General features: G+C 52.0%; 1 protein-coding gene across 3 annotated transcripts in view; it reads right to left on the bottom strand.

Annotated features, from left to right (window-relative positions):
• FAM193A (family with sequence similarity 193 member A) overlaps nucleotides 1–19,265 on the bottom strand; it is a 116,913-nt gene that overhangs the window by 19,967 nt on the left and 77,681 nt on the right. For all 3 annotated transcript variants that reach the window (XM_032395468.1, XM_032395466.1, XM_032395467.1), the window contains 6 exons: nucleotides 13,044–13,242; nucleotides 11,781–12,053; nucleotides 9,934–10,216; nucleotides 9,327–9,510; nucleotides 8,183–8,413; nucleotides 4,897–5,728 (listed from right to left, as the gene is read on the bottom strand). In XM_032395468.1, coding sequence (XP_032251359.1) covers nucleotides 4,897–5,728; nucleotides 8,183–8,413; nucleotides 9,327–9,510; nucleotides 9,934–10,216; nucleotides 11,781–12,053; nucleotides 13,044–13,242 — 2,002 coding nt within the window. The remainder of the gene's footprint in view (nucleotides 1–4,896; nucleotides 5,729–8,182; nucleotides 8,414–9,326; nucleotides 9,511–9,933; nucleotides 10,217–11,780; nucleotides 12,054–13,043; nucleotides 13,243–19,265) is intronic.

Genomic DNA, 19,265 nt, shown 5'->3' with positions numbered 1-19,265 from the left:
ACAAAGAAATGGAAAAACATTCCATGCTCATGGACTGGAAGAATATTGTAAAATATCTATGCTACCGAGAGCAAACTACACATTCAGTGCAATCCCTATCAAAATACTATCCACTTTTTTCACAGAACTGGAGCAAATAATCCTAAAATTTGTATGGAACCAGAAAAGACCCCAAATAGCCAGAGGAATGTTGAAAAAGAAAGCCAAAGCTGGTGGCATCACAATTCTGGACTTCAGGCTCTATTACAAAGCTGTCATCATCAAGACAGTATGGTCCTGGCACAAAAACAGACACATAGATCAATGGAACAGAATAGAGAGCCCAGAAATGGGACACTCAACTCTATGGTCAACTAATCTTCGACAAAGCAGGAAAGAATGTCCAATGGAAAAGAGACAGTCTCTTCCACAAATGGTGTTGGGAAAATTGGACAGCCACATGCAGAAGAATGAAACTGGACCATTTCCTTACACCACACACAAAAATAGACTCCAAACGGCTGAAAGACCTAAATGTGAGACAGGGGTCCATCAAAATCATAGAGAACACAGGCAGCAACCTCTTCGACCTCAGCCGCAGCAACTTCTTCCTAGACACAACGCCAAAGGCAAGGGAAACAAAGGCAAAAACAAACTACTGGGACTTCATTAAGATAAACAGCTTTTGCACAGCAAAGGAAACAGGCAACAAAACCACAAACAACAGAATGGGAGAAGATATTTGCAAATAACATATCAGATAAAGGGCTAGTATCCAAAATCTATGAAGAACTTATCAAATTCAATGCCCAAAGAACAAATAATCCAATCAAGAAATGGGCAGAAGACATGAACAGACACTTCTCCAAAGAAGACATCCAGATGGCCAACAGACACATGAAAAAGTGTTCAATATCGCTCGGCATCAGGGAAATCCAAATCAAAACCACAATGAGATACCACCTCATACCAGTCAGAATGGCTAAAGTTAACAAGTCAGGAAACGACAGATGTTGGTGAGAATGTGGAGAAAGGGGAACCCTCCTACACTGTTGGTGGGAATGCAAGCTGGTGCAGCCACTCTGGAGAACAGTATGGAGGTTCCTCAAAAGGTTAAAAATAGAGCTACCCTACGACCCAGCAATTGCACTACTGGGTATTTACCCCAAAGATAAAAATATAGTGATCTGAAGGGGCACCTGCACCCCAATGTGTATAGCAGTAATGTCCACAATAGATGTCCATTGAGAAATGAATGGATAAAGAAGATGTGGTATATATATATATATATATATATATACACACACATACAATGGAATATTACACAGCCATCAAAAAAGGAAATCTTGCCATTTGAATGATGTGGATGGAATTAGAGGATATTATGCTAAGCGAAATAAGTCAATCAGAGAAAAACAATTATCATATGATCTCACTGACATGTGGAATATAAGAAACAAACAGAGGATCATAGGGGAAGAGAGGAAAGCCATGTGATGCAATGAGCACTGGGTATTATATAAGACTGATGAATCATAGGCCTGTACCTCTGAAACCAATAATACATTATATGTTAATTGACAGAATTTAAATTAAAAAAAAGTTAAAAAAAAAAAAGAAAATAGCCATTGAAAAATACATTTTTAAAAACTATGTAGTTTCAGGGCGCCTGGGTGGCTCAGTTGGTTGGGCGACTGCCTTCGGCTCAGGTCATGATCCTGGAGTCCCGGGATTGAGTCCCGCATCGGGCTCCCTGCTTGGCAGGGAGTCTGCTTCTCCCTCTGACTCTCCCCCCTCTCATGTGCTCTCTCTCTCTCATTCTCTCTCTCTCAAATAAATAAATAAAATCTTTAGGAAAAAAAAAAAAAAACAACTATGTAGTTTCAGACATCTATGTAAATAAGTTGGAAAATCTAGCTAAAAGAATAATTTACTATGGAAATATAGTTTACTAAAATTAACCTCATTAGAAACAGAAATACCAAATAGACCAATTTCCATTTCTCTCTTTTTTATGAGAGAAAATTTAAAACATTCCTAAAAGTCACAAAAGTAGACTTGAACAAATGGAGAAACACTCCTATTTCTGGAAAGGACAATCAACATAAAGCTATCAATTCTCCCTAAATTAATTTGTAAATGTAATGCAACCCCAACAGAGACACTAGAGCTATGGCTCTAGCACGCGGGCACTCAAGTTCGTACAGAAGCACAGACATGCAAGAACAGCTGGGACGACAATGGAAAACAGCTGGGAGGCGAGGCCTCGCTGAAACACACGGGGCAGCCGAAGTAACTACCTCAGTGCAAGCAAGGGCTCAGGAAGAAGCAAGGAGGAAAAGAACAGAAATTCCTGAGCAGATCAAGGACACAGGGAAATTTAGTTTAGCACAAAGGAGGCACCCTGAATCACGGGGCAAGATGAGTTTTTAGTAAGTGGTGCTGGGCCAGTGGGCTAACCCCTTAAGAAGAGAGAATACCGGACCCATGGCTCACACGATACCCACAAAAAATCTCCAAATGTATCAGGGGCTAAATGAGAAAGGTGGGACCATACAAATCCTGGAAGGCCCAGGCACACTCCTCTTCCACCTTAGCGTCAGAGTAACGCTTTCCGACCACTTTAAAATCCAGAGGCACTAAAAGATCAATGAAATGACTATCTACAACTGAAAAAGAAAACTTCTGCATGGCTGGAAAGCATCACAGACACAGTCCAAAGGAGTATGTATCTGCAGCCTGTGATGCAGGCAGAAGGCCAATTAATACTCCTAGTATAAGACAGACTCTTAAAAATGCAAGGAAAAAGACCAAAAACCTAATTTAAAAACAAGAAAAAAATGTGAATAGAAAATTCACAAAAAAGAGACAAACAGTACTTAAAAATATGACCTCACTGCAATTAGAGAAAATGCACATGAAAGCTACCCGGGGACTGACATCACCTCCTGTCTTGGCTCAAGGTCCCAGCCTGATGAGACTGTCCACGCCCGCCTTCGGACTCGCACTCCGCCTTCTTGGGAGTCCCTGGCAAGAAGCAGCTCCCAGGGCAGCCCCGCGGACAACCACGAGCCCGGCCGACTCAGGGCTGCAGCACAGCGAGGGGGAGCTCTGCGAACCCATCACGCTCGGTGCTCTCCTGAACATGGTCAGTTGGCAGGAGGGGCAAGCAAAAAGCAAGAGAAGATCTCTAGAAGTTACCTTCTGTGTGAAAAAGAAAAGAAAGAAACCGAGGACTTACCTACAGGGAGTGGGCGGAAGTGAGGTGGGAAAGGGAGAACCAGGCTTGGGGGCGGGGAAACCAACCCGGAGGGAAGCGAACAGAAACAGAGGCGCCTAGAGCGGCAGCCGCACCAGACCGCGCGGGCGCCCCTCCCGGCACCTGCCCGCCGCTGCGCTCCAGCCCCAGCCCGCGTGCCCTCAGCCTGGACACTTGTCACCGCGGGGCGGGGGGGGCGGTGAGCAATTCTGAACCTACTTTTCGTGCATTCCGTTAGTCAAACACTGCGCACAGCGCTGTGCAGGTGGAGAGGCGAGGGGGAGCGCCACCGAAGCCATCGGTGTGAACAGAAACTACACGAGATGCTCGTGGGGGCTGCGTATGCGCCCCCCCCGCCCCCCACTCCCGGCTGTGTCAGCGGGAAGGGTCTGGCAGCAACCACACAGCAGCAGCACCCCGATCTGGGTTTCTAAACTCCTCTAAAAAGAACCAGGGCTCCCTGGAAAACGACAGCTTCAGGGCTGAGACAGGGAAAGTACTAGATAAGCCCAGAACATCTCACTGTGCAGGAAAGTAAGCAAGTGCCCCAAGAGTGATGGGGTCGAGGGACCACCTGAGGGGGCACGGACTGCATCTGGGACAGCCAGAGGACCAAAATAAGTAGTGTTAGTAAAGGACTATGGTCTATAGGACAAAGTAAGACTCTACGAACCCACCCTGATCTAAATAACTGAACAAATGAAAGCCCTACATGGGGTGGCGGGGGAAGGAAAGCACCTCCCAGAAAGCACCAAATAAGAACTGTACAAGGAATAATAATGTTAGAAAAATCACAACGTGGCAAACAACTTAGGAACAACCATTACAGGCAAGACTTGCCAGTGGATGTTACCAGCAGCAGGAGACCCACATCCCCATCAGACACTCCCACTTCTGAGAGCGAAGGGGAGGCTGAGTCCCCGTCACCAGACTCTGTGCTCCACATGGAGGGCGCCAGCAAGGACCCACCACTTCCACGGCACCAGTGCCCAAAACACATACTCTGAATCTGATCATCAAGAAATGGCACACAAAACCAAACTGAAATTATTCCAAATAATAAATTATTCTAAAAAAATAAATGGACTGACTCTTTAAAAATGTCAAGGTCATGAGAAACTGAGGAACCGACTCATTAAAGGAAATTAAGGAGATATGACATGTGACCTGGACTGGATCCTGTGTCAGGAAAAACAGTAACTTTTTTTTTCTTTCTATAAAGGAAATTAAAGGGATGACTGGAGAAACAGCAGTAAGGTCTATAATTAAGACCATGCTATTGTATCAGTATTAATTTCTTAATTCTGATAACTATTTGTGGTTTTCTAAGAGAGTATCCTTGTTTTGAGGAAATACACGGTGAAGTACTTAAGGGCAAAGGGGCTTCATGTCTGAAATTACTCTCCTTTGGCTCAGAAAAACAATAAAAGAGGGAGAAAGAGAAAGAGAGAGCAGATAAGGCACACGCTGAGTCTGGGGAATCGGAGCGAGCCGCAGAGGAATTCTTTGTACAGTCATTATTCCAAATGACAACACGGAGCGACAACGGCTATCTGCGTCCCCCTGCTGCGGTAAAGCTCCAAGCAGCCCAAAGCCAGGAGAGGCCGGGCGGCACCCGGGGTGACGGGGCACCGGCCACACTCCCCGCTGCTATTTACCGATTGAACTGCTGACTCGGTCTCCTTTCTTCTTCCTATTTTTCTTGCTCTTGCCCTTAGGCAGCGGAGAGTCCGCCAGCACCAGCTTGCTGTCCTGAGGGTGCTCGCTGGGGGAGGCAGGCTCTGGGGGGCCCGGATTCAACCTTTCTTCCTTGACGTGGTTCAGCTGCTTTTTGTTATTGTTGTTACTGTTCACTTTTCTGTCCTCCCTTTTGTGCTCCACCAGGGAAGTGAAGTCAAGCACTTTCGCCTTCGACTCAGTCTGGGGCCGGGGTCTGGGCTGACCCTCTGAGGGTTTGGGGGGCTCGGCCGGCTTCCTCACCAGCTCGCTGCTGCCCTTGCTGGTCTGTTTGAGCTTCTGCTTGCCATTCCCCTCCTTGTGGTGATGCATTATGTCAAGGAGAAAAGACAGCGGCTCCTGCCGCTTCCCACTGACCTCCTTCGGGAGGAGGAGCTTGGAGTCTCTGGCGTCCATGGGGCCGGCAGCATCCCCGTCAGCCCCCGGCCCTGGCCTGGGTTCCGTGTGGTCCCCATGTCTGGAAGGAGAGTGGGATGAGGTTTCCGGTTCTTCCATTTGCTCTAGTGAGCCGTTGTGCATGTTTTCAGAGTTAGGTACAGACGCTGCTGCTGCCTGGAAGTTTCTAGCAAGCATGTCCAACTTGGGACAGTCTTTACTTGGCCTCTCCTTCTTCTTCTTTTTCACGGCCCTCAGCTTCTGAAGCTCTTGAAGCCGCTGAAACTCCTCCTCCTCCTCCTGTCGTCTCTGCTCCTCACGGAGGTGCAGGTGCTCCCGGGCCCTGGCCTCTGCTTCCAGGCGAGCTTTCTCCTCCAGCTGTGATGCGAAAAGAAGCAGCAACGTAAGACAACAGTAAGTGTTCTACATTAAGACATTAAAAAAATAAATAAATAAAAACAAATCATATAATAAGAACATAAACCCTGAAACAGGTTATAATAAGCCAAACAGCTTAAAACACACCTGACCCAAATTATTTTACTCTCCGAGACGACGATTAGATTTAATCTTTCTACTAAGGTATATACTTATTACTTTATTGGTTGTGGTGGGGGGGAGGGGCAGTGCTTAACAGAATCTTCCTTATAGCCTTTGCCCTAGTGACTAAGCACTTCTTTAAAACAAGGTCGGGGCGCTGGGGTGGCTCAGCCAGTTCAGCATCCGACTCTTTATCTCGGCTCAGGTCTCAATCTCACAGTCGTGAGTTCAAGCCCCGCACTGGGCTCCGCGCTGGGCGTGGAGCCTGCTTAAAAAATAAGTAAAATAAAGCAAGGTCAGAGCAGCTGCTGTGCTAGCCTCCCGTGTATGTGGCGGCCGGATGACACGACCAACCAGTTGCCGGCGCACCACCCCTCCAGGCGAGGCTGGGGCCTTCACGCACACATCGACAAGACACTTCCAAAGTGTGTACTCAAAACCTGAAATGCCTTTTTCCCAGCCTAGCAGACAAACCAAACTCCCAACATACTTTCACCAGCGTGACAGAGCAAGTGGCACTCTGATACGTTCCACATCACACGGCAAACAGGTCCTGGCTACTTCTGCCCTCCAGCTTGGCACGAAGTTAATTTCAGTCCAAGTGAAGACTGGACTTCACTGGTGATGCCTAGTCCAGGAGCCTCCACGGAAACTATTCTTTTTGCTTAGAAAACAAGTGAAGGCTGTAAAGAGTTGCCTGACTCTTTGCATCCCTGAGCTCCTCCAGTAAAAGACTTTGGCAAGTACATTTTGCATTTAAAAGTCCTTCCAAAAATAAAACAAAATACAATTAAAAAAATAAAAGTCCTTCCAGGTTTTAATTATTTTTCACAACATTCAGTAAACAATATTTTAAAAAAACAAGTGTCATTTTGAAGAACTTAAATATAAAATTATGTTAAAAATTTAATGGCAGATGTTTTAAAAATTTAACTTAACAATTCAAGTAAAACTTATTCAAAATCCTTGTTCCATGTGTTCGAAGCGAAGCCTTGGAGGCAGACTCCTGGCGTGGCCCCCATGTCCAGTGTCTAGTGAGCAGAGTATCTCCCACAGCACAGGCCGGGGTTTGCAAACCCGCCCCAGAACAGAAGCTACAGGGAACCCACAAGCAGGTATGTGGTGCCTTCCTTTCAACAACCAGCCCATCAACCAGACGCTCTACGAAGACGGGGTGCAGGTTACCGAGCGCACGGGGTGAGTGGGCCCTGACCTAACACCCGAATGGAGAACAGTTCTCACTGCCCCACTCTAGTGGGGCTGGGCAGACCCCTATCTCCTCAAAGCCCACGATTAGGACCATGAGGTACACGCAGGGCTCCTGGCGGGCGATCCAATCACAACTGTCTCCACGTCGCAAGCAGCTAAAGGTGGAGGCACCGTCCCCTGCCCGCTCTGGGAGCGTCCTCCCGCTCCGTCTCTGCTGGGCCTCGCAGGGGCCTCGCCTCTTCCTTGTCCTGCCGTCAAGAGCCCCTGTCACCCCTGCAGGTTCCCCTCTGTGCACGGCCCGGATCTGCCCGCCGCGGCCTGGCTCTTTAGGAAGCTAAAAGCAGGACGGCCGCAGCACAGCGCAGCCCCGGGCGCTGAGGCCCTCCGTGGAGCAGACACTCTCCGTCCCCTCACCTGGAGCCGTAACTTGAAGAGCGCCGTGTCTCACCTGCTGGCGGACGGCCTCTGCCTGCTACCTCCGCCGCTGGGCCACGCTGCCTAGTCTTGGTGGATGCTTACTTCCGTGCAGCCCACAATGGCTGTCCATCTTACTCTTTGACCCTTCACACCAGTGCGCGTGCCTGCCCTCTTCTGGGATGGCTCTGCCTGACTCTCCTTTGCCAGTCGGGGGACAAGGAGCGGGGGACAGACATAGTCTGTCCTAAGGATGTCGCTGAGGCAAAGGCCCTGTCCCAGCCTCGTGTCGAAGTAACTTCTTTACCCACAGTCTCCAAAAGCCCACAGTGACCCCCTTCTATTCCCTCACTGCCAGGGGCTCCGTCCTCAACCTCCCTGGGAGAGAAGCTCTTCTTCCAGACAGAGGTCTGCTGTGGCCCACCCACGTGGGGCACAGGGACCCAAAGGCTTGTTTTAGATCCATCAACGAACCCATGACACAAAAGGGAAAGCTGAGTCCTGAAAACACAACCTGGGGCTTCTGACCAGCTCTGGCTCAGGCCGCAGAGACGGAGACGGTCAGGGGCCCTCGTGGCCACAGTGCGGGCACGTGGCCCCGAGGCCCGCCGCAGCCAGCCTGGCTCCGCAGGCCGCCCTCGGGCAGCACTGCGCCGGCACACGGTTTACCTTCCTCTGCTTGTGTCTGGCTCGCTTGGCGGCTCGAGTGCTGCTCACGGGCTTGGTCTCTGAGCTGTTTATGAACTGTAGCAGGTCTTCCACCCTTCGATGGTCAACGACACTCTCTCTGTCCGAGAGCTGGTCCGCCTTTTTAGGCTGCTCTTCTTTCCTCTTGGTCAGCCGCAAACGAAGCTTCTCCCTCATCTCTGCGTAATTTCTACTTGTCGGCGCAGCTGGAGGCTAAGGCAGTTAAAGGAGAGCATGGCTGAATGAAGCTTCAAGTTTTAATGATGCTGAATATTGCAAATTTCAGAACCTATCTCTAAAGAGGAAAGTTTTCTTATTACTCCGGTAACACACGTTCATGGTGAAAAATAAGGAAAACAAACAAGTGGCAGCAACAAGGAAAACCTGTCCCAGAGTGACCCGAAGATTAGTTCTGGCACCGAGCCCTCAACCTTTACATGTTCACGAAAACTATGGTAAAACATGTACAACTATGTACACAGATGGACATTTTTAAACCAAAAAAAAAAAAAAAAAAAAATCACACATACATCTACTCTCTATATATTATAGTGTGATTATCTTTTCGTGTCAATAAATGCGTTTGTACAATCTTTCCATCCCTGTGTGGGTTTCTTATTCAGTGCCAAAAGGGAAAAAGAAAACTGCCCTCAACCCCACTGCCAACATTTCTTCCTGACACTGGACACGGGTGTGCGCATGTCTAGCAAATACAGACAGAACAAAAGTAGAGAAAGAGCAACGACCAGCCCCATTCCCCAAGCCCCCCGCCCGCCCCGGGGCACCGTGGCCGCCGTCTGCTCCTACGGACCGACCGTTAGGAGTCCCATGGTGCACGCCACGCAGCGAGCACCCCACCGCATGGCCGTGCACGGTCTGGACCCAGCGATTCCCACGGCTGGCTGTTCAGGAGGCCCCCAGCTCACAAACAATGCAAACCTGCAGTCACGAAATCCTTGTAGGGAGATCTCTGGGCACATACTTTCCATTATTTCTTTAGGGTAAGTACAAGACCACACCTTGACTTTGAGCACACTGCGGATGAAGCTCGACACCCCGTACGGCGCACCGCGGGCACTGCCGGTGCCGCGGCCTGGAGGGCCCCCCGCTGCCCCCGGGCACTTACCCCGCCGTGCCCGAAGAACTCGCAGTAGCAGCAGTCACAGTACTTGCCCTCCTTCTGGTTGGTGGAGGTAGACGTGCTGGAGCTGTGCTCAGAACAGCTGTCCTCGTCGGCGCTCTCGTCCCCGTCGTCCTGCTGTGGGTCATACACGCCGTTCTCGCAGCGGTGGCCCTCACAGTCGGGGTCACTGCAGAACCACACACGGGCCGGTTACGCGCAGCCACCCGACGCTGGGAGGCCCGCGGGGGAGGCACTGTGGGCAGGCGCGCGGGCATGGAGGGAGAGTCTCTCCACCGTCCCTCCCGCCGCGTCATGGCTTCAAACGGGCCAATTCAAAGGTAACAAACACTGTCTTTTTAAAACAAACTGTTGAATGCTTGTATGGTTCTTTACTCAACATATAACAAATACAACTTAGAGAACGCCCAGCCCCCGCCCCCCCAACGCTGCCAGTGGCGAGGTGGTGGTCTGTGCACCCACCCATGGTGGCCCTGGTGAGGACGAGAGGCGCGACCAGCGTCCTCCCCTCGACCCGCGGCCTCTGCCCTTCCCTGGCTTGCTGGGCTGCACGTGGCTCCCCGACTCCAGCACCAGCGGGACCCGGGCTCACCTGCAGACGCTGGGGGGAGCGCTGATGGAGCCGTCGGTTGTGGGGGGCGGGGGGGCTCCCGGAGCAGGACAGAAGCTCTTGCGCGGCTCCACAAACCCGGGGGACGGGGCAGCAGTGTTGGGGAAGGATGGGGCTGCAAGACTTGCGAGGTGAGGCGAGGAGGCCGGGGCGAGCGCGGCAGGGGCGAGGGCGGGAAGCGGCGCCAAGGCCGTGGGGCTGTTCCTCGGGGCGGCCGGCACCGCGTGTCTGTGGTCCTCCTTGTTGACGCCGTGGAACACCTCACCTGCATGCGGAGACGCAGAAGGGTCACTGACGGTGGAGCTGAATTAGTTTTTCACTAAAGCTTCCTCTACCTCTTCACGTGAAGATGTTCAAAGGCTACACAAACTTTGAAGGAACAGTACAAAGAACCCCCATATATACCCCTCACCTGGATTCACTGCTATTTAACATTTTGTCACGTTTATTTCTCACACACACACTTTTCTGGCCTAACATCTGGAGGCTGCACTCACCCTAAACACCTCAGCACGAGCCCCTGGGGTCACGACACTTCACTGTGTAACCACATCCGGGACATGTGCCGTCCACGTAACATTCTCGTCCCACGTGCAACCCCATCCTGTCTCCCATCTCCCCCGCACAGCCTCTGGAGCTTTTCCCCAACCTGGCCTCTTCTAACCCTTTTTCCTTCAGCAACACTGACATCGCCTCAGCTGAGGACAGCTGCCCACCAGTCTGGGCTTACGGCGTTACGTCAGAGTTAGTAAAGACCTTTTGGGCATGACTCCTGCAAAGGGTATGTTGGATCCTTCCCGCGTGATTGCCTGAGAGGCCCCTCACGTGAGTCTGTCCCATGACGGTGAGGCCACATCTGATCAGTGTGCAGGGCGTGATCTGCCAGTCACCTGCGGGTGCTGCTCGTTCCCCAAACGGATATCCACTGTTCTCAACGACCACTGGGGACGCTCACCTGGACTGACGGTCACCCTGCTGGCTGCACAGCGGCCTTCCCTGTCTGGCATGTCTATCACAGAGCAGCTTCCCTACCCCCCATCTCCTTTCTGAACACCCAGGGAATTCTTTTTTTTTTTTTTTAAATGTTTTATTTATTCATTCATGAGAGTCAGAGAGAGAGAGAGAGAGAGAGAGAGAGAGGCAGAGGCAGAGAGAGAAGCAGGCTCCCCGCTGAGCAGGGAGCCCGATGCGGGACTCGATCCCAGGACCCTGAGATCACGACCTGAGCCGAAGGCAGACGCTTAACCATCTGAGCCACCCAGGCGCCCCACCCAGGGGATTCCTGACCATGTGTACTATCGTCCATCCTGTTACTCTTTCCGATGCTCCAACTGTCCTGACTTTGGCTAGAGAGCGCCCTTACAGCCAGCTCCTGTGTGCCTTTGACCTCTGCTTCCAGACCCCCGCTCCCCGTGCTCATGCCAGCGTGGGGAGCCACACCCCCTACACACCACAGACGCGAGTGGCAGCAGGGGCTGCACCCCAGGCGGGCCAGCAGCCCCATCGGCTCACTCTCCACCAGGGCCCTGCTTTCAGAGGACTAAGGATTCCCCCATGTGCCCCGAGAGCAGTGACCTCTTCCTCTCACACAGCAACAGGTACCGAGAAGAAAGGCAAGCCAGCGTGGCGAAGCCCCAGAGGAAGTTCGTGGGGCAGCGAAACTCGGGCCCGCCTCCCAGCGGACGTGCTGTGTGCGAGCATTCTCCAGCGCTGATTACCACACCAGGCCTCCGGCCGTGCCAAGGACAAGGCGATCACAGAGGTGCTGAGGAGGAAGCGGCAGACACGCGGAGCAGCCCCGAGGGCTCCCGCCAGCTGGCGGGCCTTACCTATGGAAGGAGGCCTCTTGGACGACACTTTGAACTGGCTGTTGCTGGACTGCACCGTGGTGGCCGTGCAGGACACGGAGGAGGTGGCCGACGACGTGGCCATCACGACTTTGTTCGCTTCCATGAAAGCATCTTGGAAATTATACAAGCACTTCTTTTTTGCGGCGTTTTTTTTCTCCTTGCTCTCGGAAACTGCAGGCGTTTCACCGCTAGACGGAGGTGGAAGGGCTTCGGGTCTCGTTTCTGAGAGTGTTGGTCCTAGTATGTCACTCCCTTTCAGAGAAGAATGGGAGAAGTAAGGCTCTAGAAATATGTCGCTCAAACCTAAGGGACGTCAGCTGACTGAACTCCTAACACTGGGGCTGCTACCGAAGCTGGGACTTCACTGGGAGGATGCTAGTCAACCAGTTTTTCTCCAGGAAAAAAATGTATTGAGCACCTACTATGTGCCAATCCCGTGCTAGGTGCTTTTCCAAAGTGATTTTACTCATTGTCTTAAAGCTGCTTTCAGAGCTTGGTACTATTAGTCCCATCCTAAAGATAGAGAAACTGAGGCTCAGAGAGGCTAAGCAACTTGCCCAAGGTCACACAGCTAGTAACCCACTCCAAGCACAGATGTCAAGTGTAGCCTGCTTTTCTGAGCACATGCAGGGTGTAGGTGTGGGGCCACCACGGGCTCTAACCACGTGAAGACAGAGAGAAGGGTGCAACCAGCCCCTCTTCAGGTGCACCTTTCCCTGCGCCTGAAATGACAGCTGTACCTGGGCAGCCGAGAGCTGGGAGGAAGGAGCTTGTGAGAGGGGACAGACCCCACGTAAGGTCAGTCCAGCACCAGAAAAGGCACAGAAGTCCCAGCACTGAGGTGGACGGTGGCACGGCTGCAGGGCCCTGCACACTGGGCTGAGGGACTGCCGCTGTTGTCCGAGCACCACGGGCCGAACACCGAGGCCTGGAGACAAGAGGCTCAGCAGCGCGGGGGCCCGGGGAGATCCCCCGTGCGCAGGGCCCCGGACAGCTCGCCGTGCCGGGAGCAGCCTGAGGGGGCCAGCACCTTGCTTTGCTCCGTCCGGGCAGTGGGACTTGGCTGGCAGCAGACGTGGGCCGCTGGGGCAGTGGGATGAGGCCGAGGGGCCTCCCGGGAGTGGTGGAGGCGGGGGACCCAACTAGCCTAGGGCTTCTACTGGGGGACCGCGGTAACAGAGATAGCATCCGCCCAGCTCAGGTCATTTTAAACCTTTAAGAAAGTTTTAACAAGTTCCTTACCAGAAATTGTATCTGGCAAGAAAGTGCCAGGATTCCAGTTCTTATCATTCATCACTTCTGATCCCCAAAGACTTATAAATTTAGAACTATTCCACTCTGGAGTATTCCCAAAACAGCTTGGATAAATATGGTCTTGAAGAGATGCATTGAATACCTGATGCTTATTTGTGTGATTCTGAACAGGTGCTGGCGGTAAAGCCTACAAAAAAAAATGTTCTAATCACATATCAAAATTCATATTCTGCTTACCTATGTAGTTAAACTACAGACAAGACAACCCATGACTGAAAACCCTGTGGGGCCCCGCTTGCTGCGGGCGGGCGTCCCAGGCTGAATGCGTCTCGCAGAGCACGGACTTGCGCGGCTGTCACACTATGTGATTGCTCACACGTGAACCAGGCGTGCATTTTCAAAGCCGCTGATGCTGCAGGGAATCTACCAAACAGACCTGAGACAACTCAGCACCTCACAGCATTCCTCCCTCAGCAGAGTCTACATGTGGCTCGTGTGCGTACAACTCGCTCCCAGGGCTTAGTCTCATCTGACATTCTAAAGATCATTGCTAAAAAGTCAACTCTGGAATCACTAACAAAAAATGGTAAAGCTCTTAAACTGTGTCTCACACCTGGGCCGAGTGCCGTGCACGTCTAAGGAACTGCGGATTTTACTGGAGCCTGGAAACAGCCCCTGGGCCCTGCCGGGGCAGACTGCTATCTGAAGGCACCGAGGGAGGGTGGCTGGGCCCACACATTCATCGAGGGACTAGCTGCTGGCCGCCCCCTGCACACCCCTAGGCATCCTTGGTCCCTCCCTCCTCTCGGCCCACACCCCCAGCCCCGGCCTCCACCACCGGCACAGACAGACCCCACGGCTCATACCCGGCCTCCTTCCAGTCCTTTCCCTCACAGCAGCCAGAGTAAGCTTTTGTGAAGGCCAGTAAGGCTGAGTCACTCCCTTGCTTAGGATGCACCGATGTCTTCCCACCACTCTTAAGATGAAATTGAAAGTCTTTCACATGGCTTGGCCTACCCCTGACCCTCCTGTTCCCCAAGCTTCTGGACACACAGGACTTCCCTTGGTCCTCAAATCCAAGCTCCTTCTTGACCCTGAACTTTCCTTGTGCTGCATCCAGTTTCCAGAACATCCTAACCTCAGTCCATAACCTCGGTGACTTACATTCATCCTTCGGGCCTCAGCCTAAATGTCCCTGTCTCAAAGAAGTCATCACTGCCGCTGCCCTCACCATCCAGCACCCAAGACCAACGTGGGCTTTTGCATTCAACACACCTAAAATCCACAATTTTCCCTCTTAGCACTTACCACAGTTATAATTCAAGACTTACTGGTCGCCTGCTAGTTTAAAATCTGCCTTCCCTCAAATGAGTCCTGGCTCTGCTGTCCCCAGCACTTGCTGATGTGGGCACACATCTTCCCCTCCCCAGCAGCACCCACTGCGACAGGCCTCCCCGCGCCGCCCCCCCTCACCCCCGGAGAAGCTGCAGGCCTGGTGCGGGGAACAACGCCTGGAAATCTCATCCTTGGGGACACAGAACTGGGCCCCGAGTGCTGTTAGGTCAACTGGGAGAGTTTTGGGAGGATTCCCCAGAGCAGAACCCTAAGAGGCTGGCTGGGGCGGAGGTCAGGGAGGAAGGGGGACGGCGCCATGGACAGCTGTACCGCAGCCACACAGGCTGCGGGGCCCGAATCAGAGGCCTCGCTGCCCGGCCTCTGCCTGGAGGGGAGAGGCCAGCACAGGAAGCAGTCAGCCAGGGCCTGAGGGACGCGAGGCAGCGGCAGGGGAGCAAGGGGGGGTCCGCGGCCTTCAGGACAGGCGCTGGGACTACTGGAGCAGGAGCCCGAAGCCACAGTCCCTGGGAGGGGTGGCCAGTGACAAAGCGGGGCGTGAACACCAGTCCTGTTCTCAGCCTTTGGGACGCACAGCCTGATGGGTTTGGACGCTAGCTCCCCCTTTACTAGCTGTGTGACCTCAGGCAAATTACTCAATCTTTTTGTGCTTTAGTTTTCTCATCTGTAACTTGGAAATACGTATCTCCAGGGGTTGTGGTAAGAATTAAACTGGACAATGGGTTCAAGTGTGCAGCACAGTGAGGGCTGAGGTGGACCGTCACCACTTTGTAAGACTGGTCCCGAGACACAGGGCAACCCCGCCCCGCCCGTCCTGGGTGCAGAGAGGAAGCAGGGTCACTCCGCTCGGGCAGCTCAGCACACTTGCTGGCCTCAACGGGCTCAGGGAGGCGGAGGGTGAGAATGGCGTGGACACGCAGGCTATGAGACAGGAACTAACAGAGGTCTGTGCGGCCAGGATCGAGGCAGGAGCCTAATCGAGTTGTTCTGGCAGGGGAGCCCCAGGGCAAAGAGTGAGGAAACCAAAAAACCGTATTTCTACAGACACCAGTTTCCACAAGGTAGTGATCAACGAAGAGCTGCTATTGCTGCGGAGCAGTGGATGGGAAGTGACAACAAGCAGAAGGGATTCTCAGCGTCGAAGACCTTCCGCTGAGGGCAGAGACAGCCGGCAGGCAGAAACCGGCCTCGCGGGCCTCGCACAGTGGGCTCCGAAGCGCCTTGCTGCTCCCCGAGGCCCTCCCAACTCACGGCTGCCAGCTAACTGCCCTCAGCCCCCGGGGGCCTGGCTGAGAGCCGGGACCTGCCACCCGCACGCGTCCAGAGAGCTTGTGCGTGCCCCTCCAAGCCCGGCCCGGCATCACCTCCTCTGCAAAGCCACCCGACAGGCTCTGTCGGCCGCCCTCCCTCTTCAGTGTGACCTCCCTACTCTGCAGCGCCAGCTGCTCCGAGGGCACACCGTGGCGTTCTCAGGCTCTGACTTGATTAGACTGCGGGAGCCCTAAAAACAGGGACCAAGGCTCCCTGGTGTGTATTTTGCTAGCATGTAGCACAGGGCCTGGCACATACCGGATGTTCAATAAAGGCTGAACAGACTTAGCTTAGAGGGATGAGGGAACACAGCTATAAAGCAGTAATACTGAAAACGTAACTTAAATTCACTTCACACACTTCTTCAGAAGCCCCCATTCTCAGAACAGGAGGTCCAGCTATAGAGACCAAGGGAGCAGCGGTCCGTAACAAACAAGGGGCGTTTACGTGAATGCTTTCCCACAAGATGGCTACTCGACTCAACTGGTGTGGGCTTCCTTTAGAAAAATAAAGGCCTCTGTCAACAAGACCATTCTGGGCCATGCCTCACAAGTGATTCAGGCGTAGAATTAGTCTCTCAACATGTGGACAATGCTGTTGAGTTAGAAGAGATTTATTTCACTCTACACAAATCCACACGGGTTCATGTCATAGAAGTTTTGAATGGTTCTCCGCTTTGAGACGGAAGTGATTCACAGGAAAATAAAAGTTTTGCTCTAAAGGAGAGCTCGGACAGATACACACTAACGGACGCCTTCTGAACACCTCCGGCGTCTACGCCGCAGCCGGGAGAGCCAGGCTCCACCGCACACCACCACCTCCACCCTGGACACCGTGAACACGGCTGCCAAACACAGCCAAGCGGGCAAAAGACCGAGTCACTGCACACACGTGTGAGGGGGGCTGCCAACGGGCACGTCCCACGCAACGGGAAGCTGGATGAGCGACTACTCTGTTTCTTCCGACGTTCCTCAATACTCCTGCCAGAGACAGTAAAGAGGCAAAAGCACCGCGGCTGTCTTGGTCTTGCTGTTTCTCAGGCCAGAAGAACGGAAACGGCCTCCAAAACAAGATACAGACTTAAGATCAGTGTGACCCCAACTGTGGTCTGTTTCTGTCCCTGTTTCCCACAGAGCTTTCTTCTCCCTCCAATTCCAGCCTGAAATGAGACTTGCCCCCCATGTCTGACTTCATCACTTCTGCAGTGGTTGAGCCTCAATCACCCCATGAGGGAGGGGACAGAGGCACATGGCCCAGAGCCACACGGGAGCCACTCTGCCGGCTCTACTCATCCTGAACTCACTGAGGGCCAGGATGTGGTGACCATTTTCAACTACTCCTCATGCTCCCAGTGGAGAGTTCAAGACATCTCTCTACCTTCATTACTAGGCCCTTTGCTAGCGTGATGACTGCTTCAGAACTCGGTTTCCAGATGGAAACATAGCACCTGGAGCTGGAAGCCTTGGGCTTCTGAACCTGGCCCTGCAGTCGTGGCCCTCCACTCCTGGGCCATGCGGGTCAGTGGCTGGGAACGTGCCCTGTGAAGGAGCAGGGGGTGGGGGCGCAGCCTGCCAGCTCATGTATACTCTTCCCTCTGAGGCTGTGCGGTCCCCCTCTGCTTGGGCTCTGTCCAGGAAGGGGGACATGACACTCTAGATCCCAGAGAAACAGCACCAAACACCTTTGTAACAAGGTGCTGAGCCCTAGAGACAGCTAGGGAAATCTTTCACAGAACTGATCAGAACATGGTGAGAAAAACAGGGCCAGGTGGAGGTGTGGGGAAGGGAGGACTGCCCTAAGGATGCACACACCATCGTCACAGTGATGGGGGGCAGATCCGTGGTCCCTCTGGAGACTGTCAGGAGGAGTTCAAGGGTCCCAGGTGGGGTAGCACCACACTGGTACCTCAGCCCCTACTTAGGGCTTTGTGGTTCTCACAGAGTAAGATGAACAAAACATGACCTCGTGAAAAATTACTGCACATCCAAGGAAACAACACACTCACAGGAGCAACAACAACAACAAAAAAACAGATTCAATTCCTCAAGGTTTCATTCAAACAGAGAACTATGTGTAAAATGCTTAAAGAAAGAAAAGATGAAAGAAAATGTGATCAAGGAATAAGAGAACACAAAAAGTTGCTAATATACATTAAAAATAAATTAATTAAAGCTTATAAATAAGAATCACAGCTGGAATTAAAAAGTCAAACTTAAGTGGCATGTGAGACACATCAAAGTCGCTTAACGGAAGGCTGATGCAAAAGGGGCTCTCTGGACAGACCAAGGGGCGAGGGGCGAGAAGACAGGCTCAGGATGCAGAGCAGGGCAGGCAGGATGGCTGCGAGCAGACAGCATCACAGTAGAAGAGAGGAACGAAGATAAAAGGGCTCAGCATCATCAGACAGGGATTTAAAATGACGAAGATGATGAGGGCTCCATTTGAAAAAGCACACAATGGGGGCGCCTGGGCAGCTCAGTCGGTTGAGCATCTGACTCTTGGTTTCAGCTCAGGTCATGATCTCCAGGTACTGGGATCGGGCCCCGCGCTGGGCTCCACGCTCAGCAGGGAGGCTGCCTGGGATTCTCTCTCCCTCTCCCTCTGCCTCTCCCCTGCTCTCTCTCTGTAAAATGAATAAATAAAATCTTTAAAAACCAGCACACAATGTGCAAGAACAGGTAATGTGAGCAGTGAGATGGACTCTCTAAGAACGAATAAAGAAAGCTAGAGATAAAAACACTCTTTAAGAGAAACAAAGAGCACTTTTGATGAACTAATCATCAGTGGATGGGGTACAGAGAATCAGTGAGCATCAAGACATGTCAAAAGAAACTCCTCAAACTGAAATGCAAAGAGAAATGAGAATTTAAGAAAAAAAAAACACCCAAAACTAAAAAACCACCACCACAGACACAAAATAGGACAAAACATCCAAGAGGTATGGGACAATTTCAAAAGATAGTAACAGGAATTGGAATACCAGAAGGAGAAGAAAGAGAAAAGAAAGAAGAAATATTTGAAGGAATATTGGCTGAGAACTTTCCAAAATTAATGACAGACACCAAACTACAGATCCAGGAAGCTCAGAGAATACCAAAAGGTAAAAAACACTTCCAAATCTACACTTAGGCATTTCAGGGGCGCCTGGGTGGCTCAGTCGTTAAGCGTCTGCCTTCGGCTCAGGTCATGATCCCGGAGTCCTGGGATCGAGCCCTGCATCGGGCTCCCTGCTCGGCGGGAAGCCTGCTTCTCCCTCTCCCACTCACCCTGCTTGTGTTCCCTCTCTCGCTGTGTCTCTCTGTCAAACAAATAAAAAAATCTTAAAAAAAAAAAAAAAAAACAAAACCCCTAGAAAGCAGCCTTGGGGAAGTGGGGGAGAGGGGAGGAAGGGGAGGGTAGCCCTGAAGAATTAGAGAGGACATCTGGTCAGAAACCATGCAACTAAGATAATAGTGGAGTGAAATTTGTTTACAGCGTTGAAAGAAAAAAACCCCACCAACCTAGAATTCTGCATCCAGTGCAATTATCCTTCAAAGGTGAAGGAGA

The sequence above is a fragment of the Phoca vitulina genome, unplaced genomic scaffold (genome assembly GCF_004348235.1).
Source record: "Phoca vitulina isolate PV1807 unplaced genomic scaffold, GSC_HSeal_1.0 scaffold85, whole genome shotgun sequence".
Lineage (NCBI taxonomy): Eukaryota > Metazoa > Chordata > Mammalia > Carnivora > Phocidae > Phoca > Phoca vitulina.
The sequence above is the reverse complement of the archived record's forward strand: the minus strand, read 5'-3'. Positions and strand labels throughout refer to the sequence as shown.